This window comes from Corvus brachyrhynchos, unplaced genomic scaffold (genome assembly GCF_000691975.1).
Source record: "Corvus brachyrhynchos isolate BGI_N302 unplaced genomic scaffold, ASM69197v1 scaffold10, whole genome shotgun sequence".
Classification (NCBI taxonomy): Eukaryota; Metazoa; Chordata; class Aves; order Passeriformes; family Corvidae; genus Corvus; species Corvus brachyrhynchos.
Genome location: NW_008236180.1, coordinates 8,943,263 through 8,967,263, shown reverse-complemented (window position 1 = coordinate 8,967,263; position 24,001 = coordinate 8,943,263). Strand labels below are relative to the sequence as shown.

Genomic DNA, 24,001 nt, shown 5'->3' with positions numbered 1-24,001 from the left:
GGAATAGAATTTTTTTTTTTTTTGGTGAAAAATTTCTGCATATTTGTTGTAATGCTTTAAATGAGCTCCCATTTTCTCAGTTTTTAGGTCTTTTTATACCAAACTCCCTGTTCCCCTAAAGCACGACTGACACCATCTGTAAACCCATCATCTTTTCACCCCTCTCCCTAAACTGCTGAGGAAAAAGTTGTGAGCTCTGGAAAAAATTCTGTCCACTGAAGGTCAGAGAAGGCAGTGAACCAACTGGATATAGAGCTGAATGCATGGAATGGTGGAATCACGTAGGTTGGAAAAGCCCACTGAGAGCTTTGAGTCCGACCATTCCCTGTCACTGCCAAGGCCAGCCATGTCCCCAGGTGCCACACAGCTGTTAAATCCCTCCAGGGATGGGGATTCCTCCCCTGCTAGAGCTGGGCAACCCTGTGGGGAAGAAATTTTTCCTAATATCCAACCCAAACCTCCCCTGGTGCAGCTTGAGGCCATTTCCCCTTGTCCTGTCACTTGTTCCTTCCCCAATTCCTGACCCATCCAAGCTCAAGATTTGCCATCCCTGAGCTCACTGGGGGGACAGGGGCTGTAGGAAGGTTGTCCCAGCTCTTGGGTATCCCTTTTTCTGAAGTGAATCCCTGTTTCCCACAGCTTTTGACGGACCCCTGCCTGCAGGGACCATCCCAGTCTCATCCCAGTTAGAACAACTCAGCCTCTGAGGTCATCAGGTTTCCACTCCTCCTGTCCAAGGTGGGCCAGCAGGATCAGGATCAGACTCTCTTCTCCCTGTGGAAGCCATCCTAAAGCAAACAGGCTCTGGATGTGCTTGCTAGAACCTTCTTCTCCAGAAAATGAATGTATTGGCATTTAGGGTTTTTTTATAGACACACACTCACGTATATATATTTAAAATCCCAGCTTTACAAACTTATGTTGGTGCAGCAGCCCGTGACACTGAATACAAGCTGCCATGCAAAGCAATTGCCAAATGTTTACATAAACACATAAATAAGACAAATAAATTCATTTTCATTATTCATATTTTCTGCTCTTTCTTCTCCTTTTTATTTATGCCTTAGACAATGGCTCCTGTAAATATTCTGATTAAAAAAACACCTGCAGTGGACAGAAAGATGATCAAAAAGCCCTGATAGAGAGCAATTCATGTTTCTTCTTTACAATCACTAACGAATCTTAACTTGAACCATGTTATGTTCCCATGTGAGTGATAAGCAATGATTTATTATGAAGTGTCAGGAAATCAGAATGCCATACAGTGAGACATGAGCTAGTGGAAAATGTGTTCCCTGTTTCCCAGCCTCATTACTCAAAGATGCAGTGTCCCTTTCTCCAAGTCTAATTTACCTGGCTTTCCAAGGCACTCTGAGAGCAAAGGAAACGGCTCCAGGAGGGAAATACCAGATCCAGGCTGTGCCTTCACCTTCCAGCACCTCGGAATGACCACAGAAAAGGGCCTGGAAATGCAGAGCTCTCTCTGTATCAAACATTTCCCTCCCTAATGATGCTCCCCCCAAAAGCAATCGCTCAGGATTACAGCATCCTTTGCCTCATCAGTGCTGTCAGCGCCTGAAGAGGAAATAAAACAGGCGGCGCGCAGGAGACAAACGGATAAGTTTTCTTTATGCGTTAGAGTTTCTTCTACTCTCTAATGATTCCCTTCTCCCCATGATCCTAATTCAAGTAACTGGCATGTGATATATTTTGTAGACAAATCAGCAGCAGAAGAGCATGTGCAGCTCTGGCACCACGGAGCCCGTGATTTACTCACAGCTCGCTCCCGTTTGGGTTTTAAGGTGGGAATTTGTGTTTTAAGAGCTTCCTCACAAAGAAAGGAGAAAGCAGCAGATCCCACACTAATTCACATGAGCAGCCTCCACTCCTACCCACTAATGCTCTCTGCAAAAAGGAACCCAAACAGGCAGAGTGTTAAAAATTAAACATTTTTCTGAATGTCTCTTAAAAAGGCCCCAATCCCGAAAGCATTTGGGCTCAGTCAGATGAGGATGGAAAAAGGTGCATTTCCCTAGGGAAAGGCAGGGGGTGAGTGTGGGTCTGTTCTGCAGCAGCAGAGACACTGGAGTGGGAGCCTTCCCAAGGGGGTTTGGCTTGGATGGCCTGGGCACATCACGGAGCCATCAGAGGCACTGACACCTGAAATGATGAGCAGTGTTTTGTTGGAAAGGCAAAGCTCCTACCCAGTTAAAAAATAATCTTATTATCCAAATGCATGGATTAATCACAGCAGACTAGTTAAGAAGCTACCAACAGTAGCATTTTCTGTTTCAAAACACGATCCCATTCTACTGTGATAAAATAGGAGAGAAGACCAACAAGTTAAACTGAACAGAATAAACTTAAGAACAAATTTATGTCCTGCAAGTTGTTTCACATGAAAAAAAATTCTCATATCTAGGCATGTTACAACTAGTTCAGTCTGTCTTAAGGCAATGGTAGCTGTTGATTTTCCTTGCAGAAAATGTGGAAATCATCAGAGGAAAATTAACCAGAACCCATCCTTGTCTGAAAGGCTAAGAGACTCACAAATTTCAAAAATCTTTTTATTTTTTTTTTCTATAGAAATGCTTTATAGAGAATCTTTGTGAAGTACAAACCAGAGAGTGGCTGTCTCCCAGCACTGACAATGTCTGCTGTTCCAGACGAGACGGTGTGTGATGTACCATCCTGAAATATTGTCAGCAAGCCTGCAAATATGAAGGCATTTTCATAGCAAGGCAGGGATGAAAGGAAAGAGCTTTGGGTTTGCTTTTTTGTTTTGCTTTGTTTCTTAGTCCTAATAAAATCTACCAGTGTGCTCTTAACTTCTCCCCTCCTGTTTTGTTACGAGGAGAGAGGGAACATCATTCTCCTGTGGAAGTGTTCAGGAGAGAGGGAGGAGGTACAAATTCCCTCCTGGAGGGGTTTGCTGTAGCCAGGATGAGGTTTGTGTGATATTTAAGTAACTCCAAGTGCGGAGACAGATCAGCATCTCCCCAGTCTCAAGTGGCCTTTGCTGCCTTGCAGTGAATCAAGACATTTTAGTGTCATAGCTCAGAGGTGGGAAAATCCCCACCCTCAGCAGCCTCTGGTTTGGTGATTTAGAAATTCTCTTCAGGGTTTAAAAAATATGAAGTTTAATCTCACGGGGAATTGAACCCCAAGGTAAACAGGGAGGCACTTGTGGATTATGCAACAGTTGAGTGAACACTTGCAGATAACAATTCTGCCTTTTTAAGCACCCACATGAATTAAGGGATCTACCACCAGTTCCTCCCGACCTCCATCCCCTAAGCCTGGGCCTGGAGCACACAGCCAGTGTCCAGATGGTTGGGCCATAATTGCTTTTTCTTATCTGCTGTAAATTCACGTGTTGCAAGGTGTGTTCCAAAAGCTGTTTCTCAGCTGGGATCTTTACAGGTGGCACTTTAAAATGTAGTGAGCACCCAATCCTGCAGAACCTGCTTGTCACAGAAAATAACACAGTTTGCATGTGACCTGTAATGACAGTTGCTAGTTGAAAAGAAACCAGAAATTCAGCTTTATCTTCCACACTTTGGCTGCAGCTGCCATCAACTAAATCTCTCTCCAAGGGCAGATGGTGCCCTGTACAATGAACAATTTAATCTTTTGGAAACTTTGCCAAAAAATCCACTTTTTTTCCCCCCTCCAAGAATAGGCTGTCAATAACATGTGCTCCCAAATACATTGTGGTTTGATGGCTATACTTTATTTATAGGAATAAAAGTTAAATGTTCCCTGTAATTCTTCTTTTCTCTTCAAGTCTGTGATTCTTGCAGACATCTCTGTACTGGGCTTTTTGTGCAGAAGCAATTGGGGGACCAGGTACCTGTCACACCTTTGTGCCCTGTGTCACTGAGCACATGTGTGTCCTGTGTCACTGCGAGGCCCACACTGGGCTCAGGAGTGAAATCCTGGCCTCTCTCAACACAACTGGCTCAAATCCCCCTCTTTCCAGCAGCCCAGGATTCCACTGGGTTTCTCTGGAGCCACGGGGATCTGCAGCCCCAGTTTTTGTCTGACTCATCCATGAGCTTCTCTGGGCCACCTGTGCCAGCACCTCCCCAAGCTCACAGGGAAGAATAGTTTCCCAATATCCAGTCTAAACCTCATCTCTGTCAGTTTGAAGCCATTCCCCCTTATCCTGGCACTCCAGGCCTTTGGAAATTGTCTCTCTCCATCTTTCTTTTTGGTTCCCTTCAGCACTGAGCTCCTCGTCCCTCCTGCACCGCTGCTGGCTCAGCTCCCTGCAAAGCTCTGGATTGCCCAAACTATCAGGAAAAAAAGCATCATCCCAGGCAAGGAGGTCTCTAAATTCATCCACCTGGATGTTACAGCAGTTAATTCTGTGCTCAGGCAGACACACCCCTGGCACAGCTGAGTTAGAGCCCACATTTCCTTTGTCTTGCCCCACACTCTCTCAAGCTTGGATCAGAAATGATTTCCACACTTCCCTCTCCGCGTGGCTGAGGGTGAATATTCACAGATTGGTGGCTTCTGCAAGGACATGAGGTGACCTTGGTGGGCTGTGGGGCCCTTCACTGTGCAGGACATGAGAGATTTTCCCTGCTGGCATCACCTGGAGCCTCTGCCTGCCTTTGGGTGGGTGCTGCACCCTGAGCAAGGTGAGAACTGAAGGATTTAATTTTCATGAGGGTTGTTGCTACCTCTCCCAAAATGTTTTCCCATCCTATTAGAGCGTGTTTGCTGAAACAAATATGTTCTGTTTATTTATTTAATGTGCTGTTAAATCACCTTCTGGAAAGCTATTCCTGCCACAAGGCTTTAAAATGGATGGGCAGGCAGAACTCCAGGGAGCATGCTCCTCCCAATCAGGATGAATCATTCCAGTAGTTACTGTTTAGATTGATATAATTTTAGTTATAATTATGGGTAACGAGAAGGCATTTAGAGTCTGTAACATTGTAATTCATGGTGAGAGGAGTCCTAAATGAAATAAAATATATCCAGATTTGCTGTTTCCCCCTTTCTAGGTACTGTGCATGTGGCAGGGTTCTTTAAGGAACAGATTTTGTGCTGCTGCAAAAATCTAGCAAAAGTAGGTCAAAAATGACATCGAGAGATAACATGTTTGGTAACCACAAAGGGCCTGTCTGTGTCTTTCTATGTGGCCTTAAAGAGTCCTGCAATTTATTATGATAGGTACAGCTGCAGCCTGGAAAAGTTTTGATCCATAGACTCCCATGGATTGCGGTGGGTGGATCAGAGGAATATTGTGATTTTTGTTATCCCATTGCATAAATAGGAGCTGGTAAAATGATATTGGCTAAGACATGGAAATAGAGGGAAGACATTCTAAATACATGAAGCTGCCTGGCTCTGGAGTTCCATCCCACCTCAGGCCATGCCACTGAAGAGGTGGCAGAACCCAAAAATCAAACGGTGACAGCAATCCTCAAGAAAAGGACTTCAGATACTGGAAGGACCTCACAGCACCTTGCAGGATCTGAAGGAGCCTACAAAGAAGCTGGAAGGGACTCTTCAAAGGGCATGTAGTGACAGGACAAGGGGGAATGGCTTCAAATTGAAAGAGGGGAGATTGAGGTGAAATATCAGGAAGAAATCCCTCCCTGTGAGGGTGGAGAGGCCCTAGCACAGGTTCCCAGAGAAGCTGTGGCTGCCCCTGGATCCCCGGAAGTGTCCAAGGCCAGGATGGATGGGGCTTGGAGCAGCCTGGGATAGTTGGAAGGTGTGGGTAGAATGAGATGAGCTTTAAGGTCCCTTCAACCCAAACCATTCTGGGATTCCATGACTTGCAAACCATCCCATGAGCAGGCAGCCCCCCGGGCGGCCACGTCACTCTGTTAGCGTGGCTCTTGGCCATGGAGATAAGGGGAAAAGGAGACACTGGAGAGAGCAGAGGAGCACTGGGGTGTGGGAGGCGAGCTGGGCACTGCTGTGTGAGCTGGGAGCCCAGCTCAGCCAGGCCCTGTGAGCTCTGTGGGCCGTGCCCAGCCCAGCAGGGCCGGTGTCACCGCTGGGGCCTGGCGTGCCACGAGCTGCTGACACACACTCGACAGTTGTCTTGGGCTGCAAACGTGTTTGAGAGCTCCCATTTCAGAGGTTTCACAGCTGTGTTTTTCTGGCAGTGCTCGAATGAGGAGAGGGAAGCTGTGCCATGGACAAGGAGTGGGAAGGCGGCTGTTAGGAGGAAAGCTGAGTCCTGACACATCCACATTAAAATAGAGCCGACTTTTTACATCTGTTGATGGCTCGATAATTAGTGTTAAATAAAAGCAAAGCTTCAGTATCTGCAACCGATATTTCACATATGCTGTACAAGACATCAGTATAATGAACACCCTCAGCCACATTTTCAGAACATGATTTAAATGATGGAGTTTTCTTTATGGCACAGGGTGAGCTACATTTCAGCAAATGCCCAGGAAGCACCAGACTCTGCCCATCAAGAGCTGTTGGAATGTGCAGGCTGCTCTGCCCTGACTGCAGGTGACAAGCTCTCCACAAACTCCCTGAATCTCTTACAGACTTGATAATGAAATACATAAACTATGACCTTTATTGATCAGGGCTCACACTAATTAATTTCCCAAAGTCCTGTCCCAGCCTGCAGTGGTATCAATAAAAAAAAAAAAAACAAGCCAACAAAACCCACAAGGATGGAGACTTCAGTTGGCCAAAAGACCTTGGGGTGAAGTACTTATCCCATGGAAATCAATGCCAAGTCCCAACTGATTTTACTTGTGCACAGATGTTACCATTAGTCAAGTACATGGACACTGAGCCTCAAAAGTTTATTTGTTGCCAGAAGAGTTTCTCATGGACCTTGCCCCTGACCAGTGTGCCTCTGAAGTGTCTGCCCAGGGCTAACAGTGTCCTCAAGGTTGTTCTGTGCCAGGGAAGTGACCAGGAATATTGCTATGCTGATTAAAAAGTCTCAGGGCCTTCCTCACAATGACACTGAAAGAAAAGGAGGCAGGAGTTTGGCTTTTCATTTTTCCAATCCAAGTTTTTATAAATATTTCCCAGTGGCAGGGAACCAGTGCTTTGCTGTAACTTCAAGACTCCTTCCTAGATTGAGCACTTTCAGTGACACTAATTCTGCTTAATGATCCTAGCGAGGTTCTGGAGGCAGAGTTGACCTGGTGAAGAGTCCCCACTCCTGCTCTCAGCTGGGTCACCAGTGTCCCACATCCACGAGGAAGGCAGGTGCTGCAGGGCTTGGCATGATCCAAGGCAGGACTAAGGTGGGATGTCACAGGTAGTTTTCCATCCTGGAAACCTCTGCTTGGAAAGGTAAAGCCCAATGCCTGTGCCATCCCCACAGTCTCACTTGGATCATTTGCAGAGGTGATTCCATAGTGAGAATTTGGCCACAGCATTGCTGCGTGTCAGCTCTAGGCCCTACGATAGCAATGCTTCTGGATTTCTTTAGGATTTGAACAGGGTGTAAACTGGCACAGCTGTGCCCTTTTGCAGTGAAAAATAATAGCTCTGCAAAGTGTGAACTGCTCTGGAGCGTTACCTCTGAAACCTAAAGGCAACATCTTAAAGTGTCAACATGGATTGCTTTTAATATCTTTTAAGTGGGAATAACAATCCAAGGTATTCACCACAATTTCAAACTGACTTCGATGCATCCTCCGTTGCCAAAAGTCTCTACATTCAGCTGCCAAAACCTCGTCTTCCCTTCCAAGAGTTTCTCCACAGCAGGTCTGAGTTGCCAATGCAAAACTCAGCATCGCTGTGAAAACTGAAAAGGTGAAGATATTGTAAACCAAACCAAATGATGAACTAACTAGCATGAAGTCAATGGACTTTTTTGTTTTCATATGGAATTTTTTGAAAAGCTGAGTTTATTTTACTTTAAATAAAGCTGCTACTGAATTTCCAGTTGATTTAGCCAGAACACAGAGAACACACTGCAGGATTTGAGTTGTGTTTGCTGAAATATCCATGGCCTTGAACAGATAATATATTTTTCAGTAACATATTTCTCTTTGCCCACTGCAGCTCTTTTTTCCCTCTGTGCTCTCTCCAGATTGACTTTCACTCTACTTACTGCCTGCCTCATTTCTCACCCTATTTTTCCAGTTGTTTTTTTCTACTGCTTTCCTCAGTATCTTTCTCCCAGGTTATAAGCAAAGCAGAACTCAACTTTGGGCTGAACTTTTAAACCCACATCTTGAAATCAAATAAAACAAGGCCCTTCTGTCTCTGTGTAGCAGTAACTTCACAACTTGAGTCACTTAGCACTTTTAGCAGCTGCAGGATGGAAAAGGTCTATTGGAAGATGGCTTTTAATGCTGGGGAGGTGCCACAACAAGCAGGAATAACACGGCAATGGTGGGGTGATTAAACACTGTGTGGATACCGAGATGTCCAACTCTCCATGAGGATTTTAGAGCATGTTCTTGACTGGCTGTAGGAAGGAACTCCAAGTTTAAGGAACATGAGGGAAAAGCAGAGTAAGGGGCTCAGTGACCAGGCACAGCCTCAGCACCAGCTGGAGTTTGCCCACTGATCCCTGCATGGCTGTGGAACCAGGATTCCATCCACACTTGTGTGTCCTTGCTTGTTGTGAGCCTGTGGGTGCACAAAATAAAGCAGAGCTCATTTGCAGACATTTCAGTGGCCGACAGTGCCTGGTCAATGGTGTGGGCTGTGATCAGACCGTGTAACAGTGGCTGTGTTGTTGTTGTGCTTGCAGGACGAATGCCTTAGTCCAGCTCTCCAGCCCAGCTCCGCGCCGGCCCCGCTCGGCACCGCGGCCCTGACATTGAACTCCCAGCAACCCGGACCGAGGAGGCTGCCAAAAAACTCCTGCTATTCTTCTTCATCCTCACTAACAATTTGGTAATGAAGTATTGATTTCTACTCCCCTGCTTATGGACGATATTAGATTTTCATTGATAAACTGCACTGGGGCTGTCTGGTCTCCACTGTCCCTTTTTGCTGTCACTAAAACAAAGTGCCACTGAAGTAAGATAATGACTGAGAACATTGATGTACTTATTTCGTCAATTTGTAACACTTGACAGGAAAAAAAAAATTCTTCATAGTTTAATGTCCAAGTGTGCTACACAAGATGCAGTCACATTGGAAGCTTTACTTTTCATGGTAATGTCCATTTCCTATTTATAACCCCTTTGGGATAGTTTGTCTAAAGGAAATGTTTCTATTCTGTGCAGCTATTACTGTTGCACCTGGGTTGCCCAATCCAGTCATTGCACTAGGGATCAATACATCACAGTAAGTACAAGAATTATTAAGTTAAAACAGATTCTGAGCCAAAAAACCTCTGAACAATGTTAATCTTCTGTGCAAGTTGTTCAAATAGTTATGCTTAACCATGTTGCTGCCAAAGATTTGTTTGAAATGGATTATTTTCAGTTTGTTTTATTCCTCAGATATATATATATATTTAAATCTGCATTACGGTTTATGACGAGACATATGGGATGGAGGGATTTTTAAACAAAAGTACTATTGTTAGATTATTGAACATTATATAAATATAGATATATCTATATATAAATATCACTATATAAATATCTATATATAGATATAAAAGAATAAAAGTAGAATTCCTTTCTCAGTTAGGTGAGTGTAAATCTGAAGCTCTGTTGTGGTCAACAGAGTGACTTTGGATTTGTGCCACCAAAAATGGGATCAGAATCTGGTATCTGAGCTCTGTCCGGCCCGGCGAGCACCGCTGGCCGTGCCTTCAAACCCACCCCAACCTGGGAGAAGGGGGCTACAAAAATGGCTATTTCAAATTTGTGCTTGTAACTTTTTTCATTAAAACTTCGAGGCCCCAATTTTAATTTGTGGAATATTCACGTTAATAATGAGATCTAATTAAGACATCCATTAAAAGCCCGTTAAAGTTAATTTAACGTAAAAATTCCAATAGAACTGTATTAGATTTTCTCCATTAAATTAACGTTATGGATTTTTAACGGATGTCTTAATTATACATTATTATTAACGGGAATACTGTATTACACAGATTAAAATCGTGTCCCAAGTCAACTCCCAGAATCTTCCAGGATATGCCAATGTCACGAGTCTCACTTTTCCTAGTGCACTGCCTGGAAATCCAGGCGCAGCCCTGTTTGCTCTCACTCAGAGAAAGCAACCTCCAGTAGACAAATCCATCTCTGCATTTAACAATGAACTTCCCCTATTCTCCAAGGAAAAATAAGTCTGGATCAAGTTGTAAATCGCTATTCCTTGGCAAATGAAATATTCAAAGTATGCGAGGCACAAGTGGAGAAGAGGCTCTTTCTCAAATCAGAAAGGGCTTTGGGGTGTCTTTTCCTGTTGTTTTGTTTGCGATGTTCAAGGATATAATTGAAGTGCAGCAGTCACAAAATCAGACAGAATATGTTCCCTGCATTCCCTGTGGCCTGTGCAGAAGGGCCTGTTTTGGCACTGCTTGGGAAATTTTGACATGATCCCTAAACTCAACATGGAGGAGAAAAAAAGGCCCTTCTTATTTACCTCCTAGGGAAAGTGTTGCCCTTATGCCACATATAATAGCAAATTGCTTTTTTTATGGCATGCATAACCTAGATGGGAAAAAATATGGCGCTTGAGGGAAGGAGGGAAAAAGTAAATGAAGTTCCAGGAATGTCATTCTGAAGTAATGAGGCATGGACAGAAAATATACCCCTCACATCATCGGATTGAGATGGCAGTCGAAATAGCTTCATTGAAGTGTCAGCACTCATCCATCAATCAATCATCCACAAGGAAAAATAGCGACAGTACAACAGGGCGGCTTTTATGGGATTTACTCATGGGCATAGGGAATAGCAGCTCAAATGTAGTTCTGACATGAAAAGCAAGGTGCTGATATTATTTTTTATGATGGGAGGATCATAAAGTGAATTGAGAACAGTGAGGTCTGTCTTTGCTTAACCTATTCAACTGGAAATGAACGGAGCTCAACTGGAAACGAGCAGAGCCTTCAGATGGGGTAAGATTGAAGCCTGCACCGTGCTGAGCACCAGCCATTGACAACAAAATTCTATTAAAGCAAAATCAATGCATTAGCATCGAGCCCCTCAGAAGCTGTTAAATTGCACAGCCCAGGCCAGAGTTATGAGGTGAAGTTGCACAAGGTGGGGCCCGTGGCACCAACCCAAAGGCCGTGAGCGCCACGGAAAATCGCCCCTGGGGAGAAACCGCACATGTAGCTCCTTTCCCTGAGCTTTTGGGTGCCGGGAATAAACATTGGGCTGCTTGCAGTATCTGACAGGTGAAGCTCCCAGCCCTGATGCTGTCACAGCCGGGACTTTGGCTGGCTTTTAATAGGATTCTCCATGCGGGGGTTTGCACCTGTGACAAGGCCAAGCTGTAGGAATTCCCACACAGGGAGGTCTCAGGAGCCTCTTCCCACAAAAAGGAGGCCTGGAGCCCTGGCCAGCCCACAGCACCCAGAGCTGGGGCTATCTGGGGCACCAGCTGCTCAATTTTGGCAGATAAGAGGCTTTGCTGGTGCCCTGTGAGCTCAGGGCGACCACAGGACACACAGCTCCACCTGGGACCCCGGAGCTCCAAAGGTTTTGGGAGGTTTTGGGAAGGCCAAACTCCCTGAGGGAGGTCAGGTTTTGCTCAGGAAGCATCACTGTGTGGGAACAGCTACTTTGTTTAAAAATCTGGCCACAAACCTTTATCACACGGTGCTAAAGCTTGATCATTTTGCCTGCATCAGTGTCCTCGGGGAACGTTTTAGGTACACATTTGAATTAAGTGATTTTTATTTTTTTTTTTTACAATATGATATAAAAAAAGAAAATGTACATCTCTCCTCTCTTTTCTCTGTATGAAACTGGATGAGTTGATAGTTTTTCTGTCATATAAATCAGGTAACAGAAAATCATTGCATCTTTTCTCTGTCGTCGCTACTCAGTATCTATCGTTCTGACTTTTATTCTTATTGGAGATCATCAAAACATTAATTAAAAGCCTGGTGATCAAACAGCCGAATATTTATGATTCACGTCCTTACTTATTAACAAGTGGCATATTGATACACCACATATCCAAGCTGTTTATGCTCTTGCACTGAAATAAAGCAGGAAGAATTGTTACCCTTACACACTGCTTTGAAAGATTTATTCAGAAACCAGAGCTCCCTTCCCACCACCATCCATGTCAAAATAAGCCATATTACTTGAAAAAAAAAGTTCTATTTTAAAACAGGGAGATGTAATTAGCATCCCTTTGGGGCCTAATATATAAGAATTTCAGTGGATCAGTCTCAGGTGTTTTTTCCAGGCTCTTATTACTTAAGCTGAGAGGGAGAAGGACACTTAGCTTTAAAAATGGCTGTCATTAGTACAATAATAATTGTGGGGTTAAAAAAAAATCTTTGAGAATCTGCTAACAAACCTGCCCAGTAATTACTTGTCAATGCCAGTTATCATGGGTTTTATTACCTACTTGTAAAAGTATTTACAAGACTGACCTCCCTAGCTTTTTTAGAGATCAGGGAGGATATAAAAAGTCATTTTAAAAATCAATAATTATATATTAGCACGATAGGGGGTGAAGCCTTCCAAGCCAGCTGTACAGGCTATTGAGTCAACTCTCATGCATTCAAATGGCAAAGATTGTTTCCCTAATTTTTGGCCTCTTTTTCTTTCCTTAATCATGTTTTGATGAAGTGCCATATTTATTGATTACTTCATACCCGCAGTTCAGCTCCTAAACCAGAAGGGGATATTCCCACTGGGAAGCACCCGTGTAGGATTTGCATGGAAAACGAGCTGCCCTTGGTGACCAGGAAGCAGAAGAATACTGGAGCTTGGGGTGGGAGCTGCCGAGGGGACACTGGCTCTGTGCTGGCTCCCCACAGCCCCCTCCAGCCACATCCCACACACGCAGGGTCATGCTGTGGGTGTTACCTCGGGATCAAACCTGTTAAGAACACAAGGGAATGAGGAAGGCAGCCTGATTTTTGGCAGATATTGAAGAGGTGGCCCTGGCTGGGCTGTCCCCTCTCCATATTCCATGGTCACTCTGGGCTGGAGCGAGCGCTCGGCTCGGCGCAGGGGGATCTCCATCACACAGGGCTTTTGTCCTCACCAACAGATATATGATGCAATTTATATTTAAAATTCTCTCTATAAAGACAGTATTGATCACAGATTCCAGATCAATATGTTGCAATTACAGCAGGCTTTAAAGGCCATCTGTCCCCAAGCAGGAGCACTGATAGAGCCACCTTGATAGATTGTGAGCAAGTGCTACTGGTATGTGCCCATCTTCTCCCAGCACAGCCCGACGTGTCATTTCTGCTCCTAGGAAGTTGAGGTTAGGAGCTGTGGAGCTGTAATTCCTGGATATTGACCACCCAAGAGCCCCCAGACCAGCTTCTCGTTGGGTTTCACAGCAGGGTCAGTGACACCGTGGTTTTCCTCACCTGGATTTCCTGCTCCCCATCACAATTTATCCCACAGGTCACAACTTTCCTTGTCCTCAGCTGGAAATGGTCAGCAAGAGGTTCTTGAATTTCCCTAGAAGTGAGAACATTTCCATAACTGCGCTGAAGAGTTTGAGTTTCTCATTTGTGGGTGCAAACAGAGCCTTTTTTATGTCACAGAATCATTTAGGTTGGGAAAGATCTCCAAGACTGTCGAGCCCAACCTTTGACCATTTGTGTCAGGTTGGACCATAGCAAGTGTAGTATTTTTAAACGTAACAAAACAATAAAGTACATGCATCTAAAGGCAGATTTCAATTCACATTTCATTGATGAGGTCTTGATTTGTCAGCACCTGAACTCAAGATCAGCCTGTTGGTTGATGGCCCTGGGTGAGCCACTGGACTGTTATTCCAGAAGGAAATGCTTCCTGGGTTTTCTTTTTTTCTTCATTATTTCCTGCAGTGGAAAGCACACAAAATTAAGAATTTTTATTCTCCACTAGTCTTCTGAAGGAAAGTGGAAGAATAAAATAATAAAAATAAGGGGTTTGCAGTGGTACTGGAAGCTGACTCACCTTTGCACCCCACACGTGCTCTGCCACGTCCCTGCTGACCTTCCCTGCAACCACCTCCCTCCATTTCAGTCCAATGTCTGAAAAACAGAAGGCAGATTCCAGATGCATTTATTCCAGTGTAAATCCAGAGCCACTCTTTCAAATCCAGCAGATTTACCCTCTGTCTACCCAGCTCCAAACACCATCCTCGTAGTCCCAGCCTCAGATTCCAAAAGCGTTTGGGCAGTTTTGAAAACAACTTCAGCAAACTTCAGTCTCTAGCTCTGGGCAAATTAAATCTCCTGCACTTCAGAAGGTTTTTAGTTATGTCAGGGAGGTGACTGCAAAACTTTGATATCGATGTGACTATGCTCGTGAAAGTCCTGACGTAACACCAGTTGTACCTCTATAAAGCACTTTATACTGGTACAGCTCCTTCTGCTCTGCTGGACCACTTTTATAACAGTGCAAGCACTTTTATCCCAGGATCCTTCAGTCTAGAGGTGGTTTTTTCACTTTGATTGTGCCAGAAGAGATGTGAAGAGTTGATGAAGTTTCAGACGACACTTGTTTCTCGTACCAAAACGTCTGCACAATATTTTTTTGGAGAGTATTTTTAAAAGTGAACTTGCTGTACCACTGGACTTAACTGCAGAGTAATAAACTTCCAGTTCATCATCCCTCTCAGCTCATGAAATGTCCTTAGGTCTTTGTAAAAAGCCCTGTTTGAGACAACAGATTAAACGCTAATCCTGGCGGATCGTACAGCTCCACTTCAGTTCACACCATCGAGCTGAGCAAACTTTTTTTTCCTTTCCTTTTTTGATCTAAGTAAAGGCAACAAATTCTTTCATTAGACTCCTTAGATCAGATAGCAGGGGGAAAAAAGACCAGTATTTCACAAAGAAAATGAAAATAATACCTTGCAAAAATGCAGCTACGTTAATGGCAGGGAACACTTTCCCCATCCCCACACGGCATCGCACATCCTCACAACTGCCTCAAATGTGGGAGAATTCTGTGGGCAATATTTTCACTCAGAAACTGGTCCAGGTAACATTTAAGAATGGCATATCTGTGTGTATCCAGGAGGATGTGCAGGTGCACACAGACATTTCCCATCAGACACGGGCACACTCGTGTGTGTGTGTTTGTGCATCCCGTCAGGAGCAGGCAGCGGCTCCGTGGCTGAGGCAGCAGCTGGGCACTGCTGGCAGCAGGAACCTGCAGGATGTGCAGGGCAGGATCTCGGCTTTACCCCGCAGCAGACGCTGGAATGTGCAATACAGGTTGCAAAAGCTGACAAGCTCAACAGTTCTTATTTGGCTCAGGGTACTTCTCTGTCCTATGTCTCTGGTACAATGCGCCCTTTTGTCTTGTGCTCAGGCACCTCTTCTTAATCCTCTGTTGGTCTTTTCCTCTGTGTGTTTGTTTTGGGTTTTATTATCTGGAACATGTCAGCACGAATCAGGAGGGACCCACCCCCATTTCAGTCATGGAGCACAGTTGGCCACACTGGTAAATTTGGATGGGTTTGCTCTGCCCCGGCGCTGGTGGTTCGTCGCACGTTTGTTGTTGGCAGCATCTTCAGGTTACATCTGTGACCCGTGGTGTTAGGATTCTGTTTCGAAAACAATAAGGAAAGTAAAGAATCAAAAGCTCATTTCTCTTTAAAAAACAAATGTATATATTCCAAATGACAAAAAGGCAAGATTAAACCCATTTTTTATATTAACAACGCAAACGGGACTCCCTCGCGAGGGGCCTCGCGGTGACTTTCCCTGGCGAATGTCTCGGTGCTCCTGCACTCATTTTGTAACCAGTGCATGCTGTATAGAACATATTGCCTGTAACCTAGAGAGGAGGGGGCCAAGCTGCTCTTCCTCGGGCACCGCAGCTTGTTTGGATGAAAAGTTGCGCCTTTGATGCATTTTTATACTGTACATATTTGTATATATTAACTCTATTGCCATGGTATGAACACAGATTTTGTTATATTTGCTTGTTTCGGTTTCCTACAAAAAAAGAAAAAATTGGTCCATAACGGGGGATATTATTTTTCTTTTCCATAGAAGATACGCTTTGTCATTTTTGTTTCTTTGGGTTTTTTTTCTTGGTCATCATCTTTTAATGGCTCATAAAGGAATTAGAGAGGAGTTTTTGGAGGAACTCGGAGAAGCAAGTCTGTGTTTGCATGAGACCTGCCCAATTGCTGGCTAGAAAGGGGGGCGGGGGGAAGAGGGGAAATCTAAGTCAAGTTTTGCTTTTAAAGCATGCTTAGTCCCATGGGAAACTCATACATGTACAATTATTCTCTTTGTATTTTATCTAATAGTGCCTGAATTATTTTTTTTAATGTCTTCTTGGAGGAACAATTCATAATTGTCAAAATTTGAAACATTAGCTTAATTTTGTTTTCATGACCTCTCATTTCTTCTCCTTATTTATTTTGTTGCTGTTTATAATGGGCCCCAAGGCCATCTCTGACATTGCAGTGTTCTTCTTCCACATTAAGGATGTTTTTAAAATTACCAAGATTATTGAGCCAACAGGCTGCTTTAATCAAAACCATGTTTCACTTGGTTTGGATGATTATGAATGGTCCTTACATGGAAAAAGCCCTTTCTGCTGGGAGGACCATACCATCTAGTGGCCCCAGAGCTTCATCACACACAGGCATCTTCCCAATACTCTCTTTCCCAAAGCCTGCCTGGCAATTTGGCTTCCAATTATTTGCTTATTATAACTAACTTAAACTAAACAAATTGATAATGTTAATGGTTTTTTTTTTTTCCCTCCCTCTTCGGTTGATTGCTAAATAAATTCGTATAATTTATACTAGAGGAGATTATTGCTTTTATTGTTTTGGGTTCCCCCAAACCAATTATTAACAATCAGGACTATGTATCTCATTAAATTTAAATCAGGTCAAACCTATTTATCTAAGGCCTTTTCTGATTTACAGGAAGATGACTGTATTCCAGAGCATTTAAGATCTATTTCTGTGTATGATTTTGTAGCATTGAAATCTATTAACGGTAATTTTTTTGTTCTGTATTTTCACCATGGTAAATACATTGTATAAAAAAAAAATCCCTCAACTTTCCCACAGAAAACATTACTTTTTATGCCCAGGGATTTTTTTTTTTTTTTAATAAAATCACTGCAGTTTTAGAACTGTAATTAAAGCCCTGAATAATAGATCACACATCTTTATCTGTTGTGTTTAAAAAGGAAAAAAAAAAATAGCCCAAACTAGTCACATAATCCTGAATGCCTCATTTCCATAAAAAAGGTTTCTATACATATATTATTTACATTTTTAAACATGGTAATTCTTCCCTTTGTGGCATAAAATGTCTCTTTTCCACTGCAGCTACTGGAAAGCGACTGCTCACATCTGAAATGTTATCGTAATTTGCATCAGGAAACCCAACTGCAGACATTAAGGACTTGGGTGTGTTCAATTATGATTTTGCTGGAGGCTGTCCCTCATTTTAATGCTGCACTCATTGAACTACCTTTCTGAAATCTAGCTGATATGGCTCACCACAGACATGCTTCACAACATCATTAGCTTTGCAAATGGCTTCATTTCAGTCAATGCAGACTTCAGTTTTTTGGCCAATTGTAAAATGGAAATTTGAAAAGGGAAAAAAAAAAAAAGAAAAAAAAAACAGATGCACTTAAAACATGAAAAGAATTATTTATATGATAAAAATATATTTAGATTTTCAAAGCACAAGACTGAACAGAAGTGCTCTTTTTATGCTTTCTGAAGATGTTACTGTTAAAAGTCTTTCTACATCAGGCTTAATAAATCTGTAATGACATTTGATGGATTGATTTTTGTGTGGGTTTTTCTTGTCTTTCGTTCTTTTTTTTTTTTTTTTGCCTTTCTCTGCAGAGAAAGAAAAAGACTGACCTGGAGAGGCTGTGGGAGTAAAAAAACCACAGGAATGTGCCTGTTTCAGTAAAACTCATGCAGGATTTCTCGCAGTCTCCTTTCCCTTCAATAATAATCACTTAAAGTAAAAAAAAAGAGGGGGGGGAACAGCAACACCACCACCCTGTATTGGTTTCTCCTGATTTTTCCCTCTCCCTGCTCCAGCTCTGGGGTTATTTATGGGGTGGGGGGGCCACACCCATCCCAGCCTTGGTGAACACACCCCACGGTGCCTTGGATCCTGCAACACCGACCTCTTTGCTTTTTTTTTTAAGCGATTTTTTTTTTTTTTTAAGGAATATATTGCACACATTTCAAGAAACCCCTCTAGGGTAAAATAAAAAATATATATAGATGGCTAAAATAACAAATGAATCATAAAACTTCGAGATGGAAAAGGACTATTAGATCATCCAATTTATCTTGCTGTCTGCCAATACAGGTTTGCTCCCTGCAGACCGTTCCCCTGGGCTTTGTCTCGCCTCTCTGACTTAGCTCCAGCCCAGGGTCCTCTGCCCCTTCCCTGGGAAGGGTCGTTAATGGCTCAGGAATGTTTTACTGGGACGGAGCCTAATCCTGGCTGAAGGGAGGCTCACCTGCAGCGTGCTCAGGCGCTGACCCCAAATGCATCTCTGCCCCCCAAAGCTGGAATTTTCTGGGCTGGGAGAGGAGTTCACCCTGCCCATGTCCCCCCTGGGCTGTGGGGCTGGGATTGGGATCCACAGGGATCATCAGAGATTCCCCGTGGATCCCCAGGGATCCACAGAGGTCCACAGGGATCCCCGGGGATCCACGTCCCCTCTGTGCCAGAGCCCGGCTGACCCTCAGCACAGCGTTCCCAAATCCTGGAGACACCAAACTGGCTGGAGGCAGCCCCCAGCAGCCTGAAGAGATGGCTCTAATTTATTCCAAGGGTTTGAACTCGCTTCTCTCCCTTTTTTGTTTTTTTTTTTAATTATTGGTGGTACACTCCAGCAGGAGAACAAACAAACAAACAAATAAAATCAACCCTTCGGCTTCTCAGATGGATGTTTTGGCTACAGGGCAACTTTGAAAGCTGGTTCAGTTGTTTTTTCTTTCATTTTTTTCACTGCTCCTTAAAACTGTCTTGATTTAATATAAGTTAAATGTTTTCATAGGAAAATCAGGCTGGGTGGTTTGTGATTCTTTTATGTACAACACGAATATTACATTATTCAACAATCCAGGAATAAATTTAATTCTGCCTACCTTTGCTGAGTGCTTTACAATTTAAATGGCTGGTCTGGCAGAGGGGGCCGGGCGCTCAGGAGGGACCATCGGCTCCAGGAGGGCACAAGGGCTGCAGGGGGACAGCAGAGAGGAGAGCCTGGGACCAGGGCTGGGGACACGGCACAGGGAGGATGGTGTGACACCTTCCTGAGACCCACAGAATGGGAAGGAGGAGAGAACAGGGAGGGGAACCCATCAATCCATAGAAATCTCTCCAAGGAGTGCCAAGAGGATGATGCCAAACTCTTCCCAGTGCTACCCAGGGACAGGACAAGGAACAATGAACATAAACTAAGCACAGTAAGTTCCACCTCAACATGAGGAAGAACTTCTTTCCGTGAGGGTGGCAAAGGCCTGGAACAGCTCCAGGGAGGGCATGGATCTCCCTCTCTGGAGACGTCCCAATCCCACCTGGATGTGTTCCTGTGTCACTGCTCCAGGTGGGCTGAGTGATCCTTCCAGTGCCAGCGATTCTGTGGTTGTGGGACCCACGTTTGCTCGGCAATTTCCCAGCACAGAAGTGCCACCAGAGCTGGTGGCCCTGCACACCCAGCCCCGGGCCCTGCCCCTGTCCCCTCTGTGGGTGACACTGGCCCAGGACATCTCCAGCTGGGGCCTGGCTGAGCTTTCCTGGGTGCTCCTGAGCCAGGCTGGGACACCACACCTGGCACAGGGGCTGTGCCACTCAGAGCAGTTCCTTAGGAAGATTTATGCCTGGAAAGACAAATGTTTAGCGGCACAAACCCCTGAGCATCTGTTCCCAGCTCACAGTGGCTCCTCAGCCCCACTCAGAGGCAGCTCTGAGCAAACCAAGCTGCTCACTGGGCTCCAGACCTCAGGCTGCCCTCAGGGGAAGAGCAGGAACAAACATCACAAAAAACCAACCCAAAATTCAGCATCAAACATCAGGCTGCATCCAATTGCTCCCTGCTACTGGGCAGATCTTTGTTCAGGGAAGGAGTTGAGTCCTGAGGATGATGACAAAGAGGATTCTCCTGGGATGCAGCACACACAGAGCTCTGGGCTGGGACTGGTCCCCCTCCTTCCACAGATCCAGGGGTGTGTCCCAGCAGGGAGAAACAGCCAAACAGAAACATCCCAAATTTCATCTGCAGGCACACGAGGTCTGAGCAAGGGCCCTGTCTGCTCGTGTCTCCTGGTTCTAGTGATCAGCAGCACACCAGGCACCACAAATGAGTATGAGAAGGGATGTGCTCCTTTGGGATTCCATCCATATGGGCATAAAAAGCTCTCAGGGGGTCCCCACGGCCCCGGTACCTTGACACCCACCCTGTGCCCTAAAGCAGTTCTTAACCAAGCTGTGCGTGGGGCAAAAACCCTTCAAATCCTGCCTTTATTTTTTCTCAGCACTCCAGACCACACCAGTCTCACGGAGCAAGGTCCAGACCTTGCAATTTTGTAAAATTTAGGACTTTGGCAGGGCTTTCTCCAGTCCGAGTGGAAACCTGAGCTAAGGCCTCTGACACCTCCTCTGGCTGTCCTACAAAATACACCTGAGGCCCTGAAATACAAAGTGTGGTGCCTGTCTGGAGGCCTTGGGCCCCCTGGATGTTCTGCAGTGACAGAGCAGGGTGCACCACTGGGGCTGGACATGTCAGGTGTTACTGCAGCAAGGAAACATTAAATTACATAAAAGGCAGATTTCCCAGAGAAATAAACCTTAAATGCATTTATATTTTCAGAAATGGATGCCAGCTTTCATTAATACTCAACTTTAATCTGTAATGATGCCAGTACAGCTACGGTTCCTCAGTTACCAGTCCTGGCCCTCCACCAAGAAGTCCTTTTTGCTCTCCAACTATCACTTATTTCTATTTTTAAAGGATTCACAACCAAATTCCCTGGACTTGGCTTTCTGAGTGTGCAGGTCGGTGGTGTGGGGCAGCTCAGGTGGGATTAAGGTGTCCTGACACTGGACTCTATAAATCCAGTGCCAAAAATCAATAACAAATTTTTTAAAAAAATAAAAATCCAGAACCAAAACCAAATCCAAAGCATTTCATGCACCAGTATATTCAACATTCCCCTTTAACTGTCAAAAGCTGAACAGTGTCACAAATGTTCAAGAATTTTGTTTGCTTGTTTTTCCAAACTAATAAAATACCAACAGCTCTGGATAAACTCATCCAGAACATATTGAGGTTAAATGAACAAAAGGAGAAGCCCCTGAGCTCAGGCAAACAGCAATAATGCCTGGTTGGAGAAAGGGGAAATCGCATTTTTATATGAAAAGTCCATCTGTAAGCAATTGTGCTGATGCTTTAAAGATGATCAGCTCAGGCTTTCGGAGTCAAACAGGAAAACAACCCAAAATCTTATCAGGAAAGAGATTTTTCAACCTGAAAACAGATTCTGTCAAAATGCCACAGGCCCAGATTTAACAAGACCCAGTTTGAGGAGAAACGCTGAGTTCAATTACCTTTGAACCTCACGTAACAGCTGAAGGGAGACCAGAAATCCAACCCCAAACACAACACTGAGGGGGAACCTAAAGGAAAGTGAAATTAAAAAGTGCCAAGTCTCATCCTCAGCCCCTCTGTGAACCCACAGAGTGAACCCAACACCAACACGGGGCAGGTGTTCCACTGAAGGTGGAAAAACCCCAAAAACTGAGCCTGGAAAAGTGTTTCCTGGACAACCCAGAGCCATCAACTGAGAGCAGGAACCCGTCCCTGAGGTAGGAAATATCCTGGCCTGCTCTGGAAAGCTGGGAAGTTTCCGGAAGTTTTGCTGGGAGTGAGCTGGAAAGAAACAGAAGGCAAAAAAATTCAAGTTTGGTGAAAATGCATTTCAGCATTAATTACCATTTCACTCAGTTCTGATCTTCTCTTTTCCCAAACTATTTATGCTCAACTTTGACATTAAAATTTCATTGGGTTTGCTCAGATCTACTTTATTTAGCAACGTTTAATTAGACTTTTGAGAGCATACATATATATATATTAAAAATTCAGAACTACCCTAAACTGAAATAATATTTCATGACAAAATGTGATTTTTTTAATTTTTTTTTTTTGCTTTAAGTGCAAGCTATTTCCTTATTTTCCAGAATTATCAGTAAACCAAGCAGCCTGTGGTTTCCTTGGCTCACATGGAAAACTCAGGCTCTGCCCATTCACTATTTCCCACTTGTTCCACTGAAGGGATGAAATCACAGGAAAGTTCCCTTCAAGTAATTATTCAACAAGACAAAAAATCAGTAATTAGGTCATGACTTTCAGAGAGGATTAATGAAAACATTTTATATGTGCCAAATGAGTTTTAAATGCCAGCGTGCCCCACAATTATTTATTCGCCTGAATTTGCTCGTGCCAAAGGTTCTGTCGGTGGCGATGGGTCCCACGTTGTAACCACGTCCCTTCACCCACTGTAAGATCTCCAGCAATCGCAAATAATGTCTGCCAGCAGCTAAACTGCACTGAATCTGCTCGGTGGCAACGCATTTCAGGAAATACTGATGGGGAGAGAGGGAAAATCAGAGATAACATTTGTGGATGGACAGATTTGCTCCGGTTCATCTCCCCGTCCCTGCAGCTTTTCCCGGTGATGCCGCGATTCCCGATTATTGAACAGGTCACCGCCTGTCTGCCTGCGGGGGCTGCTCCGTGTTTATTGGCTACTTCTCTGTTATTTCGGATTAATTCGGGAATTTACACTGCCCTGGTCCTTGGGACGCGCCGCGGCTCCGGCTCCGCGCTTGGCCGACACCGCCACCTAACGCTGGGCTGCTCCCGGGAATGCGGAGCGCCGGGAATGCTGCTCCATCCAGAGCCCCGGCACCGGGAACGCTGTTCCATCCAGAGCCCCGGCCCCGGGAATGCTGCTCCATCCAGAGCCCTTCCCTGCACCGGGAATGCTGCTCCATCCAGAGCCCTGGTACCGGGAATGCTGCTCCATCCAGAGCCCCGGCACCGGGAACGCTGCTCCATCCAGAGCCCTTCCCCGCCCCTGGCCCACCCTGTGCCCCCTGGAGCGATGGGATTCTCTCGGGATGCAGCACAGGGAACTTTCCCCATCTCCCAGCGGCTCAGGGACATTTGAGAGGTGTTAAAACCACCCCGGTGAGCTCCTGGAGGCTGCAGGAGGAAGTTCTGCGTGCTGGGAATAGGTAGAAACGCAGGGGAAGCAAAGGGGGAAAACTTCTGGAGAGGGAATATTATTCCCAAAATCCAGATTTCCCGTCCTGCAGAAAGGTCCGCAGTGGACTGGGGTGCTTTGGTTTCATACACACCCACGGAGGAGGATAAAAAGTGCTGTGGCTGCCTGAGACAGCCCAGGTCAGAACTGATCAGTGAGCGATGGGCTGGGAGGGTACCACACTTTTCCCTTTGGATCTTGGAGGAAGGAGAGCCTGGGGCAGGAGGAGAAGCCTTAAACCAGAGCATTTAGTGTTTTGCAATGCTCATCCCAGCAGCCTCCTCCCTGGAATTCTGCTCCAACTGCTCCCCTAACTCCTGATTTTTGCAGCATTTCACATCTGACCCAATCCTGGACTCTGGGTCCATCAACAAAGAACTCCAAGCTAAATAAAACTTATCACACAACTGACCCTCGTTCTAACACATGTCAAAATGGGCATTCTTGCACTTAGCATCTGATTACTCAATCTGCATAATTACACGTGGTAATCATGCTGCAGCGTGTTTGGAACTGCTAGATCTCATTTTCCCCAGTAATCCTGGATCATATGCATAGCTTCAGTAGGAACCACTACTTTAGATGTTATGAATTAATATTAAGATGAAATTGAATTAAATGTACTGATTTTAATGTCATGAATGCACTC

The 24,001-nt window shown here is 44.7% G+C and overlaps 1 protein-coding gene across 2 annotated transcripts in view; it reads left to right on the top strand.

Annotated features, from left to right (window-relative positions):
• TSHZ2 (teashirt zinc finger homeobox 2) overlaps positions 1 to 17,839 on the top strand; it is a 214,603-nt gene extending 196,764 nt beyond the window's left edge. For both annotated transcript variants that reach the window (XM_017735013.1, XM_017735009.1), the window contains exon 3: positions 8,717 to 17,839. In XM_017735013.1, the coding sequence (XP_017590502.1) occupies positions 8,717 to 8,718 (2 nt within the window). In that variant the 3' untranslated portion in view covers positions 8,719 to 17,839. The remainder of the gene's footprint in view (positions 1 to 8,716) is intronic.
• The last annotated feature ends 6,162 nt before the right edge of the window (positions 17,840 to 24,001 follow it).